Below are 15506 nucleotides of genomic sequence, written 5' to 3' on the forward strand. Positions count from 1 at the left end.
TAACAAGAATGCCCTCTGAAATAAATGTAATCTACGAAGTCATAATTTGCTGTGTAAATTCGGTTCAAAATGAGGGAGCACAGGACATACGATTCCTTAATGTAAAAATGTGTACATACCTCCCAACTGTTAGTAACAACACGCGAGCGTGTGATGGTTGGATGGATGGATGGATGGATACGGCTGAACCCTTTGCATCGGGCGGTGGCTCAAGCCACCTAGCCATGTCTTGTGAAATTTTACTCCTGTCTTGCTTTTAGCCACCAATCAGATAACCTTCGCTTGGTTACTTCTAACCTCTTAAAATCCACTTTCCCTTCACTATCCCTAAACCCCAATGCCTTGGGTAAGTCAGCCCCGCTGCTTTCCACTGTAGCGTGCTGCAGTCAGCAACGCCTCGTGGTAGTTACCGGCAATGTTAGTGAGATCACGCGCGCGGACAACGACCAGTCCAGAGCTTACGTCTCGCTTGGGACTTTGTTCGATATATACAGTTGCGCGTACGAAAGCGGTGGCTCGGGGCGATCCCTGGGTGCTCATATCCATCGTCGACTTTCTATTCGGCATCGTTGTTGATGATGATGACAATAATAATAATAATAATAATAATAATAATAATAATAATAATAATAATAATAATAATAATAATAATAATAATAATAATAATAATAATAATAATAATAATAATAATAATAATAATAAATCCCTCCTATTGCGTCAGTCCATTCAAAAGCTTTGCAATAAAGCACAGGCCAAAAGCTCGCAGTACACATCGTTTCTATGCGTTATTTACTTGACATACTGAACGGGGACAGCAGACCGGCTGAACCATGGCCGTCATGAATGCAAATCGTGTTTTTTTTTTAGCACGGTCCCGAAAAATATGGAAGAGCGCACTCCTGAGCACGCTATGCAGCGGTGCGCGCGCATAATCTCGCTAATAACGCCGGTGGTTTCCCCGGAACCGCATAAAAAAATGTGCGATTGTTTCACTGCACAAACAAAAACTACCGCCGACCGCAATCTTGGCAGCGACAGGACCCAGACCACGTTCTAAGCTGTGAGAGCCGCGCGCCTGACTGACAGTTCATCCCTTAGGTGGGGCCGACGCGGCTTATTGGCGTAGACGCACGCCACGTGTGGCTTCGCCGCAGCGCGTACGCTCGCGCCACTATATATACGCTCGGGCAGGCAGTATCATGAAATCATTACGCGGCCAGAGCAAAACTTCTGCGTTGCGGTCAACATATAAACCTTCAGCCCACGCTATCCTACACTCGCTGTGCTAAGGGTCGCTCACTCAAGTGCCGTTACCAATAATTGTGAGGTCTACACGTCCAGCAAAAAGGGGAAAAATATAGCGCGATGTAATTGTTATTTTTTTGCCGTAGTGAAATTTGAAAAAAAAAAACTATTTAGAGTTGGGGAGTTGGGAGGATTTGTGCACATGCGGCCAATCATTTGTTGCCTAAATGAGAAAAAAAAATAAGAGCGAGCGCTCACTCACAATCACATTCATTTTTGAAAAAGAACAGCCCTCTGCCATAGCTATGAATGAGCACTTACCAACACGCCCAGCTCTGTGTGTTGTTACGCTCCAACGCTCTGTTGGGTGTAAGCGAATTTTCGCGCTGGCTCTGAACTCACAAAATGGTGTGTCACAGAATAGTGACTGGCGAAAGTGTTTGTCCATGGAGTCAAGTTAACGCAATTAGCCGTGCCAGAGATGCAGAAGGGTTTCGTCTAACGCCAGAAGTCCGACAGAGGGAAAACGATGAGGTCGTTTCCAACCAATATCAGGGTTCTTCAACCTTATTTCACAGCGCTAGCGCTAAATCGTTACAAGTGTGCTCGCTTATTATTTGTTTCCGTAAAGAGCTACTGTTGTGAAGTTAGAGGAGAGTCGAAGGAAACAAATGTTTACCAGAAAAGAAAGCTGGAAAGCTGAGAGCACAAACTCATCTTTTAGTTGTATTACGCTAGACAAGGCACTTAAATTATATTGCAAATAAAGTAGCATCTATTCTCGGTTTCCAAAGGCGCAATTTGAAGCACTTCCGTAGTGACCTGAAACAGAAGTTATACGTTGCATATGTGCGATCAGCGCTTGAATATGCCTGCCTTTGCTGGGATCCAAACACAAAGGAACATACCAGTACCCTTGAACAACTTAAAAAATATGGCTACCCGGTTTGCGCCTTGTAATTATGACAGACGCTAAAGTATGTCTAATACTAAGTAGGTACTTGGCTGACCTGATTCAGAGGATCGCCGACGACATCTCCGTCTCATGTTCTTTCATAGTATTTGCCATTGACAAACAGTTATAATCGATGCCTTTCTGTGATCGATCGATCTTTGCGATACACAGAGAATGGACCATGCTTTCAAAGTCAAGATGTTTCCATTTAGGAGTGATACTGGTCGTCATTCGTTTTTTTGCTTGAACAATTCGTCAATCGAAGGCTTTATCGCCTGAAATTGTTTCAAACCTCATGAAACAATGAATTTCTTCCCGTTTTGAGTGCTTAATTTACCTAGGTATGCACGTACGTTTTTTTGTGTATTATGTTCATTGTACACAAAAGTGTCTTTGCATTTCCCCTCCTCAATTTTCACCCGCCGCGGTGGCTCAGTGGTTAGGGCGCTCGACTACTGATCCGGAGTTCCCGGGTTCGAACCCGACCCCGGCGGCTGCGTTTTTATGGAGGAAAAACGCTAAGGCGCCCGTGTGCTGTGCGATGTCAGTGCACGTTAAAGATCCCCAGGTGGTCGAAATTATTCCGGAGCCCTCCACTACGGCACCTATTCTTCCTTTCTTCTTTCACTCCCTCCTTTATCCCTTCCCTTACGGCGCGGTTCAGGTGTCCAAAGATATATGAGACAGATACTGCGCCATTTCCTTTCCCCCAAAAAAACCAACTATTATTATTTCCCCTCCTCAATTTTCACCCGCCGTGGTGGCTCAGTGGTTAGGGCGCTCGACTACTGATCCGGAGTTCCCGGGTTCGAACCCGACCCCGGCGGCTGCGTTTTTATGGAGGAAAAACGCTAAGGCGCCCGTGTGCTGTGCGATGTCAGTGCACGTTAAAGATCCCCAGGTGGTCGAAATTATTCCGGCGCCCTCCACTACGGCACCTATTCTTCCTTTCTTCTTTCACTCCCTCCTTTATCCATTCCCTTGCGGCGCGGTTCAGGTGTCCAGCGATATATGAGACAGATACTGCGCCATTTCCTTTCCCCAAAAACCAATTATTATTATTATTATTTCCCCTCCTGCTGTAATGCTTTCAAGCGATGCAGATATTAACTAAAAAACAAATAAATAAATAAATTAATTAATTAATAAGATAACATGTCTGTTTCACTTAAATATGCCCCCTAACTGAACCATGAATCTTACGTAGCCATCTTCAAGGGCGTCATCTGCTGAGAAACAAGCTCGCCGCCTCCAAGAATGCCGCGCGAACGGCGGCCTGAAGTGGAACACCCGCCATCTCCTCCTCTCCACACTCTACCACTTTCGCAATCACCTTGAATCAAGCCGTGCGCCCTAGCGGCGCGAAGAAGCGCCGGAGCCGGGTCTCTCTGCAAGCGGAACCGGAAACAGATTGCTACCATCGGCGGATGCGCGTACGTTCCTAGGGGAGCACTCAGAAGGCCTTTCTTCGAAGACGTCCAATTGCAGAGGGGGGGCTCGCTGAATATAGCCTCGTATATCTTTTTCCTTTCAACGTTCACAAAGCGTTTTTCAATGCGCAGCCTCGGCCTTAAAAGCCTTCTACAAAGAAAGGAAATATCGAAAACTGCTCCTCGCAAAAAAGAAAAAGCAATTTAAGATTGTAAGGCACCAATAGCACGTGAGAGGTCCCCAGTCAACTGCAGGGAGGAACGAACCTGATTTGAGATAGCAGCTTGAATAAGAGTGGGTAGCAGATTTCTACTCATATATGGAAGTTTGGAATGATGCAAGTATGAGCTCAAATAATCATTTCTCACTTCGCGAGAAGCACTAGGAAAAAATACGCTTGAAAAATATTGCTAATTGTATTAAATAGTCGATCGCTATCATACCGTATACTTGTATATATTAGTACATATAATGGCTTGCAGAAGTACTTGCTGTTGGGCTAGTTTGGTTCATCATAAAGTTGAATGACGCAAGGGAAGCTTGTCCTTGTTAGCTTGTCCGGGCTATGATAACGCACTGATGGTGATAATGTACTTGCGTATAAAGGTGGTGTTTTCCGAAATAACTCAGTTGGTAGTAGGCGCTCTTTCTGTCTCTGTGTCTTCCTGTGTTCGTGCCCTTGCGCCATTAAACTCTATAATGGCTCATCTAGTGGCTTTTCTAGGACGCACACACACACACGCACGCATGCAAACTAGTTTTCATTGCATGCAATTCGTGTCTGTGTTTGCCACGCGAAAAGGAACAAAAAAGTTTAATCTGCAGGGTTATTCTGGGACACATTGTCCTGGTCTCGAAGTCGTATGGCTTCTGTAACTAAGTCACGCGGCAAGTTGCAACATGCAACAGTCTGATTTTACGCACGGTCCCCATTGTTTGTTGGGATGACTGCGCAAGAAAGCCTTCAGCATGTTTTCTTTTCTGATGTTTTTGGTATGCTCGCCCGTACCTCAAGTTTACATGCTACGTAGCTTAACTTCTCTCAGACGTGTTGGGGTTTGGAATTTTGTCACCTTCAAACTTGGCCAATTGAATGTCTTTCTCTTTCCTGGTGCTATAGTCGCATACAATTCAAGAATAAAGCGGCAGATGCCCACCAAAGGAGGCCCTCCAGACAATAGCGTCGATGGATTTTCGTCACGCCGCTGTTCATCCAATTAAGCCGTGGTTATTCCCCCTTCACCTACCGCCCCCTGGGGTATCACTCTAGCGGGTCCAAGGGGATTAAAACCACAACGTCATTAGAACCGGTCGACGCCATTGGCTGGAGAGCCTCCTTTGAAGGGCATTTGCCGCTACGTTCTTGAGTTTGTGTTGCTTCGCGACGGCACATCAGAGTGTCATCTTAAATGAGCTGGAGCTTTGTGCCCTTCCTCAGAGCGCCAAGAACGAGGCGCGACGCTTTTCGTAACTACGAACTGGTGCGCAAGTTGTTCATACATCACAACTTCGCTCTTCTATCCAGTGCGTACACCGAGAGGGTCTGCAGTGTCGCTGCTTTTGTTTTCACAAGGAAACGTGTAAAAAATATCGAGGAAACTTAGCAAAACAACTGCTGGCGAAAATAGAGTATGAATTGCAGCAGACAACCGATCAAGGAAGCCGCACCGGCTCATTCTAGTCCGCGAATAACTGAATAATGCTAATAAATGTGGGAATAAAAATAACGGCATAAAAATCAATTGCTCTTTTGTAATTGTTAAGTTGCTTGCTGGAAGCTGTAATTAACCTCTGAAATCAGTTACAATTTAGGTGAAGTAATAGTAATTGTAATCAACTACTTCTTTTCTGTAACGTGCACAAGACTGATCCTGCGTACTTCACAGGAAAAGAGCGTTGCTCGGGGCTGACATGAGTACAGAAGCGCTCATTCCGGAAACAAATAAAACCCTTACTGAGTGGCGTTTCGATAAAATATGCTACTGCGCCAAAGGATGAGCGGATTACCATTTAAAGACACTTTGAGACCTCGCACCGATTCCTTTCGAAACCTCGCATTTATGGGGAACGCCAGAGGCGCCGTTTTACCCACGTGCTTTTCAATGAAATAGAAATAAACAGTCGAGGACAGAGATCATCAGGCAAACAGCGCAGGCTAAACATTAAGCATTTCCATCTTGCCAACATGCTGGAATCGTTCGCTGTTGTGGCGCATATATCTCTGAACGCACCTGAACGCTTTTCAAGCTTTTCAGGCTCACTTCGCCAAGCTGCTTAACGTCAACTTTGGTGCCTTTTAAATATTTCAACATGACCTCATGGTTATCGCGGAGTCATGAGGGCGTACTGACATGAGCAGGCAAGGATAGTTTGAAACACGAGGACGCTAAGCTAAATATATATTTTGCATCTTGGCGGCCTCTTTCAAGCGGCACTGTAGGCTTGCAGTCGCCCCTGGTCCTGCCAACATCGGCTGGCCAAGACAGGGCTGAAGATTCTGACAAACGGGTTATAGCGCTCCGCGCTGTCCCGTGGTTTAGAAGGCCTCCGATCGTCAGAGGTCCTTGGTACACTTCGCCCTTCGTATGTCGGGGTGGCACCGATGGCGCAGTCACGACCACGCAAGTAAAGAAATGGGGCAGCAACAATAGACAAAAAACCCTCAAAACTCCACCCTGGTCCCAGAAAAGGTGCTCGGCATGAATGTAAGGAGGCAGACGCAGGTATGCTGAACCGGGCGCTTTTCATGGGAGGAGGGCAGTTCCTCAGGTATTTACCATCGCTTCTAGCTCCATTTCCTGGGTGAGTTGGTTTCACAACTTCGTTATAGTTCGCTCTCGGGACTGGTCAGTTGATTAGAAAAACGCTCACAGCGCACGAGAAAGAACTGAGAGAAGCGAGCACGGACAAGAACAGACGCAGAGCTGCATCCTCTCGTGCCGGTGTCGCGCGCAGCGAGTATTCAAGTGAACGACACCTTCCCTCTTATACCGCACGAATTGAAAAATTACCTTGCTTATTCCAATATTAAAAGTTAATAAAGATACGCTGTGCTGCGAGGATTGAGATAGGTGAGTAGCGCTACATAAACTGGTCTGCGAGCGCAGAGACACGGCCAGTTGACTTTTAATTGAGTTGCACAACGAGCAGTTGCGGTCGCACAAGAACGTTTACTGCGGCGGTATAGATAAGATGCCTGTGCAGGACATTACCTGCCACGCAGTCAGCGATGCAAATGCAGTATTTTTAGCGTGCGTCGGTGAAGATGAATTTGACTGTCGTAGAGATTTCAACGTCATTATTAAATGTCTTGCGAACACGTGCGAAGATGTGGCATACAACGCACATGCACACACATTTTTTGTCTTTATCCGAGGTGGGGACGATTGCACTGAGTCAGTTAGCGCAGGGTAAGTCGTTATTTTTGTGCATAAAACTAAGTTTCATCGTCGAAGCTGCGTTCAAGCGAACTAATTTGCCCGAAGAGATTTACGCTGCATCACCCGTACCACATCGTTCGTTTTTCAACGACCTGTACACTACCATGCCGCTGGTTGAGTGACTTCCGCGTACGGCTTACGCTAACGAGCTATGCGATGGACTGCGTGCGTGCATCCAAGACGACCGAAGCGCCCAGGTGCGGCCACTCACTCTCTCGGCAGACAGGTACGGCTTCGTGGGTCCAGTTGCCGAACTGGCAAACGGTGACGTTGGGCCCCACCAACTGGTAGCCGTCGGTGCAATGGAACAGCGCCCGCATGCCGTGGTCCGTCTTGGGCGCGATCACGAAGCCGTGCGCAGGCCGCTCGGGGAGGCTCTTGCACCGGGCTGCAAAGTTGAGCCGCACAAAGCCGGCAGAGTGAAACGGCAAGAGCGCAGAGCTTGTGTAAAACGCAAAGCGTGGTCACCAATAATGGCCCAGTCAGTGAACTTATTACGAGAAACGAGAAAAACTTTAGCAATATTTCTGTATGGTTTTTTCGAACGCCGCAAGAATTTGCGTGTAGATCTGTTCCATGCCTGCAGGTCGTTTTTGCGCAGAACTGAGAACGTGTCACATTCGTGAACGAAGGGCCTTCCAAGTGTCACTGGTGCACTCAGGTCCCGCGCCAACTGGACATAAAAAAATATAGCTCTACTGGAAGGGATCACGCACATAGCCGTGTTCATTAACAAATCGCAGGAATCCCAAAATATTCCAATGATGTGGAAAGCGTAGCACTTTATCCCGCTGAGTCCGAGCATCAGAGTGAATGTTCGAAAGGAGGAGTGCATTCATAGCTACACACTGATAGTTCAAACTTTTTCAGAGCGAAAGCTCTACTTCAAGACTAAAGCTGCAAAAGCCGTTTCATCGCTGAAGCCTGACGCCTGAATAAATAAATATCCGCGACTGGGGATTCGAACCCGCGGATGCGCGAACAGATCCCCTTCGCTGGCCACTGCACGAGAGTACTATGCTCTCGCCGTAGCCGATACTGCCTCGTGTTAAACTGTAACACACTCTCGCGCTGCGCATTGCACGTCCTCGTCTTCATCAACTAATACGACTATCGAACTAATATCCTCGCCAGACGTGCCGATGACCCAGCAAAGCAAAACCATGAGCCAACCAGGCTAAACATTTTTTCACACGTCTACTCCTTTTAACTACGTTAAAACCCTACCATTTTTTTACTTCGGGCAATAAAACAGGCAGTCATTTAAAAATCCAGATGCAAATGTGGCTTAGTCGATCCCACAGGAATTCAGAGAAATGTCGTTTCCAGTTTCGAAAGGTATAGCTTTGATAAACATTTTCGAAATAAAATAGACGCCGAAGAAGAAACCACATCAACAGCGAAAAACCAAAATAAAAAAATGGGAGAAGGGGAAGTGGTAAGCAGGCCGCGTTGTTATAGTGCGCAGTTGAGTGTACAGGTCTTTCCAAGATGAAAGGGATCAGTTTGCAGGAAAAGGCGAATTTTCTACTAACGTTGAATACTACGTTTAAATATTACACGCCAAGAGGAAAACTATATACAAAACAAGAAAAAAGTGTGATCGTCACACATCATGTTATCGAGTAATCACAAATTGAATGCTCAAAAATTTGTTCTCTTTCATACTGGAGGGACCTGACCTCTGCCTGTTAACCAAGCCATTCGCGTGTATTTGCTGACAATACTGCCCGAGGCAGGTGGGGCGGAGTTCTGCTTGTCCTGTAATTGCGCGGTTTAATGCTTGGATGCGGGAAATTTTTGGCGAACGTGCGACAGGCAACCGGGGTCAGTACCTCGAAAGTTAGGCATGAAAGAGAAGGATACAGAAAGAGAGAGAGAGAGAAAGAAAAAACTGCTGCGCTTGCGTGTGTTTCCATTGATGAAGGCGTGAAATTTTAGTCCAACTCGCCTCAAACATTTACTAGTTTAACAGGCATTAGAAGACCAGTCTGACGTGTTCGCGCCTCTCCAAACTTTTATCGTAAGCTGACGTATTTGAGGTTTCCCGTCGCCCGGCGGTACCATGCATGCGGGCAAGTGCTCCGCGCCGCTCACCGGGCGCGCAGATGGGCAGGTGGGTCCAGGACCCGTTGTTGCAGCGTGGCGGCGTGGCGTTGTAGGCCAGCTCGTAGTGCTCGTGGCAGCTGACCCTCAGCTGGCGTCCGTGCTCCAGCCGGGACTCGGGCGTCGACAGGTTCACGTGCGCGTGCTCCAGCGTCGGGATCTTGCACGGCGCTGCATTGGAAGCACACGGCATGTCACGCTGGCCCGTCGCGGGTCCTGCGCGCTTCGTTTTGAGATTCCTCTACGGGCGACGAATGCAGGCCGCGCCTGTCGTTGTGCAGTTTCGCGGAGTTCTTTCTATTAAGTTGGCCAGGGTTAGAACAGCCGGCCGTGCATGCTTTGCGGGGCAATTTTAATGCAGTTGACGTAATTGAGGGCATGTCGTGCGCACAGTGAAGTGAAGAGGCAACAAACCATGCCCCAGTAACAAAAAGAAACAAAGAGAAGACATAAAGAAGCAGAGATTCCAGAATATATATAAACCAGAGGCCACAGAGCGATTATCGACATTGAACAGAGGTTTCGTGCTAGCAATAAAATTCAGTGTAGCAGGAAAAAAAAATTCACTATGCCAGCTTACACGATGGATAAGAGCGAGTCAGCACTAAAGGGAGTAAAAGTAGAGAGGAACAGAAAAATGATTGTTGCAAAAGTGATAGAGGTCAGCTCCGCAACAAAAATGCGGCTAACATTTTTCGCTGACGTCTATCGACAACTCCTTTATTTGCGCCTCTGATCTAGAACAACTCTTCATCGGCTTTTGCGAAACATCGCCTTCGAGCTTCGAATGTAACTGGCAAAACAAAAAAAAATATTGCTTGTCAATATTCTGTCCTGGTGCAGCAAAGTGGTCGTACTACTTTGACAAATAGCAAAGCAAAACTATGACATTCACAATGTGAGCCACTGAAGCCAAGGAAACTTTTTTATTTTTTTGCGGCACGAAGCAGCCAAGCCATGCATGCTACGGGGTGAATAAATAGATTCGAAGTGCGTAAGCTTATATGACGCATAATCGTATCTAAACAGGAAGCGTTCATACGAATGTTTGCGAGCCAGAAAGAAGCGACGCTGATGTGGAAAGAGCGCCCGGGTCCACGAGATACTCTTCAACATCAACCTTCTGTTCGGACATCAAAACGGCGTGATGTCTTGTCAAAGAGACGGCATGGTTTGCTGGCTTGAGAGGAAGTTTCAATCAAGTTTTTCCCGACTGAACCGTGCAATACGAGGGTTTTGACAAAGGAGCGCGTGCTCTAACACTGCTCGATTCGATATACTAGCTCCCATGGTGCGCTCACATCATGTATAAGCTCTCACAGGGGCCACTCGTTCGTGAATGTTCGCCGAGCCCGAGTTCAAAGGTGCCGCGGCATTCACATAAGTCTGCAGACAAGTCCACCTTAAAAGGCACGAGTGTAAGAGCTGCTCAGCGTTCTGGGAGCGAAAACACGTGTCCCTGTTCTTTGCATAGTCAATGCTTAACCAGGAAGAAAAAAAAGGAGAGGGGGGGGGGGGGCAAAAAGATGTTTCATTGCCACCTCCTCGATTCCACGCTTTATGTCATTGTACAAATTCAATGAAGTATGTGTGGGGCTCTTCGTTCTCGGGTAAAACCCGATGGTTCTCGATGGGCGCACCGCGAAGAGGTTTGGTGTAATTTGGGTTCAGCCCTGTTTTAAACTGAAAACTGCCACCCCGAAGTATATTTTTCTACTGAAAACAAATAAACTACGGCACTGCCCGGAAACGGACAGCTACCGTAGACTCGCCCGAGAAAGGTCTATTATGGATTGAGGCAGCATTCGAAGTATTAAAAGAAAGTACCGCTGGAGGTAATTATCGCCGAATCAGCTGTCGTTACCCCCCTTTAACCCTCCTTTAGCCGTTTTAGCTATTGTTGCCTAGGGCAAAGCTTTACTCGCGGGCATATAATTGAAGGCTGCGCGCTTATGGGGAACCTCAGTGAAGATTGTGGTCAGAAGAGCGTATTCATCATACAAGATGCGAAGCTACTTATAGGACCCATTAATGAAAATTTGGCGCTTTGACGGAACGAAAATTTGCAGGTTAGGATACTATCGTGCCACTCACGACATTCTGATGAACTGAAAAAAGATTTAGGGCGTCGCCGATCACTGACTTTCGGGGCATATGCGGCGCCATCTTTTAGCGTATAGTAACTTATTCCTAGGCTCATTTTCGGCAGCAATAAAGAATTGTAGGCATAATTGTATTCAACGCCGCCTGTCCTCAACGCTAATCTTAATCCTTCGCCCTTCTAAATCTCAGCTGTTTTTAGTCAAATGACGTTTTCACAATAAGAGTAGTGTATGCATGTATCAGCAGATCGAGGTCTTTGCACATAACTGCGGCAAATACATAACGAGAGCTGAGAAAAATTAAGAACAAAAATAATGGAGGCACGTAAATTATCGAAAATTTGTCGCTTATTCCTGTAATTAAGACACTTAATAACATGCCACGATTTCTACTGTAGACCTCTGAATAAAACAGCAGTCCGATTATTACTGCCCAAATTTCTGAACGTACAGAAACTGACAACGAAGAGCCTTAAGTGCAGTAGAGCGCAGTGCACAAGGCAGGAAGATCAGCAGCAGCAGATCCACCCCAATGTACAGCCTTTGTAAAAAGTATACAGGCCAAGGTGCTTGCTTCTGAGCCATGTTTGTAATGCGCACCAAAACTTCCGAAGATGCGAGGAACTCTCGTCCTCACTTCTTCGAAAGTTCCACGGATGCTACAACATCACTACTTAGAAGAAAACCCCCTGGACTTTTAGTTTGTAACAAAGGCTGTACATATTTCACAAATGGCGTAACAGTTAAATCATTCCTTTGTTTCCTTAACCTCTGAATATTGACTTTAGCCAAGGAACTGACGTAGAACCGGCAACTGCGCGGATACCTAAGCGAAACTGAAAAAAAAAATTAAGCTGGACGTGGTTAGGGACCTAACTCACCTGCATGGTACTCAATCTAATCTGCAGCAAACAAAAAATACGGCTCTCCCACTTTGATAATTGATTGGTATTGGTATTGGACGCGCAGTCTGAGTAACCTTATACAGGTAGTGCAAGCAAGCGTAAATGGGTCGTGAGTAGAGTCTGCGTGCAGGCAACACCTCTGTACTCACATGTCCCCAAGAATGCGTGCATCTGCGAGAACTGGGAGGTCTACTAGTGCAAAAGTGAGAGCCTACTCCATCCTACAGGACAGAAGCGTGAAACAGGCAGGCCAAGGCCGATACTTTGCGTCTACCAGAAGTAAGTATATATACATCCAGAAAGGTGGCCGGCACTCAATGTATGATGAGGACAACGGCTGCCACGCAGAGCCGGCGAAGCACCAGAAATAAAGGGGAAAATAAAAAGAAAACTCGGCACACTGCGTTCGGCCGAGCTTGTTTGCTTGGGGCCAACATTGAGGACTGCGGTCCCCTGGAAATTGTTGAAGTGATCGACTCCCATGTGCGGACGACGAGCCCGCAGCGGCATCCGAGCGCGGCGCCCGCGGACACCCGACTTTCTGTTTGCCAATCGACTGCCGCCGGGCTTTGCCGACGGCCGAGAACGTCACGCGTGCAGCACGGCACTCCCTTGTATATAGTGCGTTGTCAGCTCTGATTGCGGTCAGTCCAGAAACCGTCCGGCTTCCGAACGTGGTATACACATGACCGCCACCTTCACTTTAAAGCAGCGTTTTTTTACCCTAAAGCATGGGGAATTTCAGCCAGGTTTCGATCAGATTTGTTGAGTAGCTTGTCCGGTAACTTGCGCAGCTAAGAGGCAAGATGACAGCACATGGTTACGCTGCAGAGCACCTTTAGGTAACGTATGGTGCTATGCATTGCGGTCTTAGCCGGGAGGTCCCACGTTCAGTTTCCAACGTAATTTTCGTTCAATCATGCACCTGCAAAAGCTGGAAGTCAAATGATGTGAACGAAACTGCGGCACTGTTCTTATTGCTTAGGCGATCTGCTACCTCATCATGATTGAATTTTTAACAAGGCAGTAATCCCGCTTGTACATCATTAATACCACTACCACCACATTTTTACAACCCAAAGCCGTAACCAGGGCGCTGAAAGAGCCCAGGCAGGGTGTCGGCTCGGCCGGAGGTCAATGGTATTATTCTGCGGAAGTGAAATGCGTATTACTCGATGAAGCACGCGACCAGTAACGGTGCCCTTGGTGCGCTCTCTTCTATAATATTTTCGGGGGGTTCTTCTCCGCAAGTGGCTCCGTTTTAAGCCTTCCCGATGAGAAAGATATAGCAGGCCAGTGGGTGAGAGGGGTTTCTCTAAACAGATTTATACAAGTCAAGGCTACATCTGCGCTATCAAGTTTACCGTAATGGGGGGGTCGGGATAAATTCCGACAACCTATATGTAAAGGCTTTTAACGGGCATCGAAAACCCGGTGGACAGGCTATGTTGCTTTTCGCTTTTATGTGAGGGAAGATCAGGTCCTCCGCTGATGCCGCTCTGCTGAGTGCACAGATTTTAATTACACGCATGAAGAGCTTGTTCCGCAAATACACGTCGATGTGAAAGCGCACCTGCCATTCGCTCTTTTTTTTTTGGAGCACCTCCTCTGTGCTCGTGCTAATCTCAAAGAGAGCCATTATCAGGAGGAGGAGGAGGACGAAGGGGAAAGGCAAGGAGGTTAACCGGAAGAATAACCGGTTTGCTACCCTACACGGGGGGAAAGTGGTGAGAAGATAAAAATATGAACGAGGAAAGAGAGTAGCACGAAATTTAAGCCACTATGCAAATGCAGCAAGCGTTCAGTAAGGTCACAACTTATCGTGCAGGCCAGTATAGTTCGCAAGAAGCGGAGCAGTGCCTTGCAGGCCTTCGCCGCCGACGATCGCCACGGCCAGTGGCCGAGAATCTTAATATCCGTCAGTGGGCGTGAATCTAGACGCTGCAGCGCACGACAGAGAGACTGCCTTTCGGTACTGTAGACAGGGCATTCACAAAGAATGCGGGCTATAGAGCCACTACCAACTTGTTGAAATGTCAATACCTTTCCAAGGTGATGAAACACCAAAATTTTAGCGTTACACATGCCTCCATCAAAGTTCCGCTCTTTAACACCCTAGAGGACTCGGACGAGCCTGGCTCGTCATAAGCGACTGTCATGTCTGGCTCATAACGAGTTCAGTTTGTCTTATGTTTTCTGGCCCCTGGTGTCCGGTTTAAGGCGAAAACGCTAGTCGAAAGAATTTTTTTTCTATTTCGCCGAGAAATGGCAGCACGGGTACTAAAAGACCATTTCGTTGTCATTATGAAAAAAAAATGTGTCCGTTAGAGGTCCAAGCACTGAATTCTGCTCAGGCTAGAACATAGCTCGTGCCAGTCTGGTCTTCAGACCTTATGTCACTCACATACCGAAACATAAATCGTGACATTAACAATATTGCATTGCTAGCTTTTTTAGCCCACTTGCACCAGTTTCGTGCGGTTGTCGGCGTCGACAGTGCCCTGTGTGCAGGCGCAGCGTGCGCAGTGTGCACAGCGTGGCCCCATCGGCCTGTCGCTTATCGCAGATCACGGCGCCCGCTTTCCATGTTTCGAACAAAAATGCTGACGCACTTTCAAGACGACGCTGACAGCTGCGTCGGCCGTTCACTTCGAGGCGGTCAGCGTGCACGCTTCGTTCGTTGAAAACGCGCTTGGTAGGGCTACAATACGGTAGCCCAAGAGGCCTACCGCGTGTTCTTTTTTTTTTTTTACAGCGAAGATGTATATCTCTAACGTCCAAGGAAAATTTCGTACCGTTGTCGTAAGCAAAAAAACACCAGGCTAAAGAAAAACCACAGAACAAGCATTTAAACCACGTGATGGATGATAAGGCGCCTGTGAACAATGGAAAACCGTCCGACGCGTTCCAGTAAACATTAGGTTTGCAGCTGCTTCGAATGGGGTTGACGTCATTCGAAGCCCTCGTGTGGAGTGCAAACCGCATAATGTACGATAACGGCGTCGGCATAACTGGCTAAAAATAATGAAAAGTGAAAAAAATTAACAAAAATTCGAGGATGCTCAAGCTTCGCCTTTAAGAGCGGGAAGCTACAGCGTGTTGCAGCGTTGCCAACGGGTCCACGGAGCGCCATCGTCCGTTCGGCGCGAGGCCTTGCCCGTTGGACAATTTAAGCAAAGTAAATGACGCCAGCTGTCGCACATATCTAGGTGGAGACCGAAACCGCGCCGTAAGGGAAGGAATATTTCCGACGCGCGGTGCCGACAATTACAACTACGCGTTCCGGTAAACATTACGTTTGAAGCTGCTTCGAAAGGGGTTG

General features: G+C 47.3%; 1 protein-coding gene across 1 annotated transcript in view; it reads right to left on the reverse strand.

Annotated features, from left to right (window-relative positions):
* Positions 1-15506, reverse strand: part of LOC144115058 (sushi, von Willebrand factor type A, EGF and pentraxin domain-containing protein 1-like) — a 541580-nt gene that overhangs the window by 157948 nt on the left and 368126 nt on the right. Inside the window, 2 exon segments of the mRNA XM_077649191.1 lie at positions 7283-7459; positions 9169-9348. Of these exon segments, the coding sequence (XP_077505317.1) occupies positions 7283-7459; positions 9169-9348 (357 nt within the window).

This window comes from Amblyomma americanum, chromosome 1, assembly GCF_052857255.1.
Source record: "Amblyomma americanum isolate KBUSLIRL-KWMA chromosome 1, ASM5285725v1, whole genome shotgun sequence".
In the NCBI taxonomy this organism is placed as follows: Eukaryota; Metazoa; Arthropoda; class Arachnida; order Ixodida; family Ixodidae; genus Amblyomma; species Amblyomma americanum.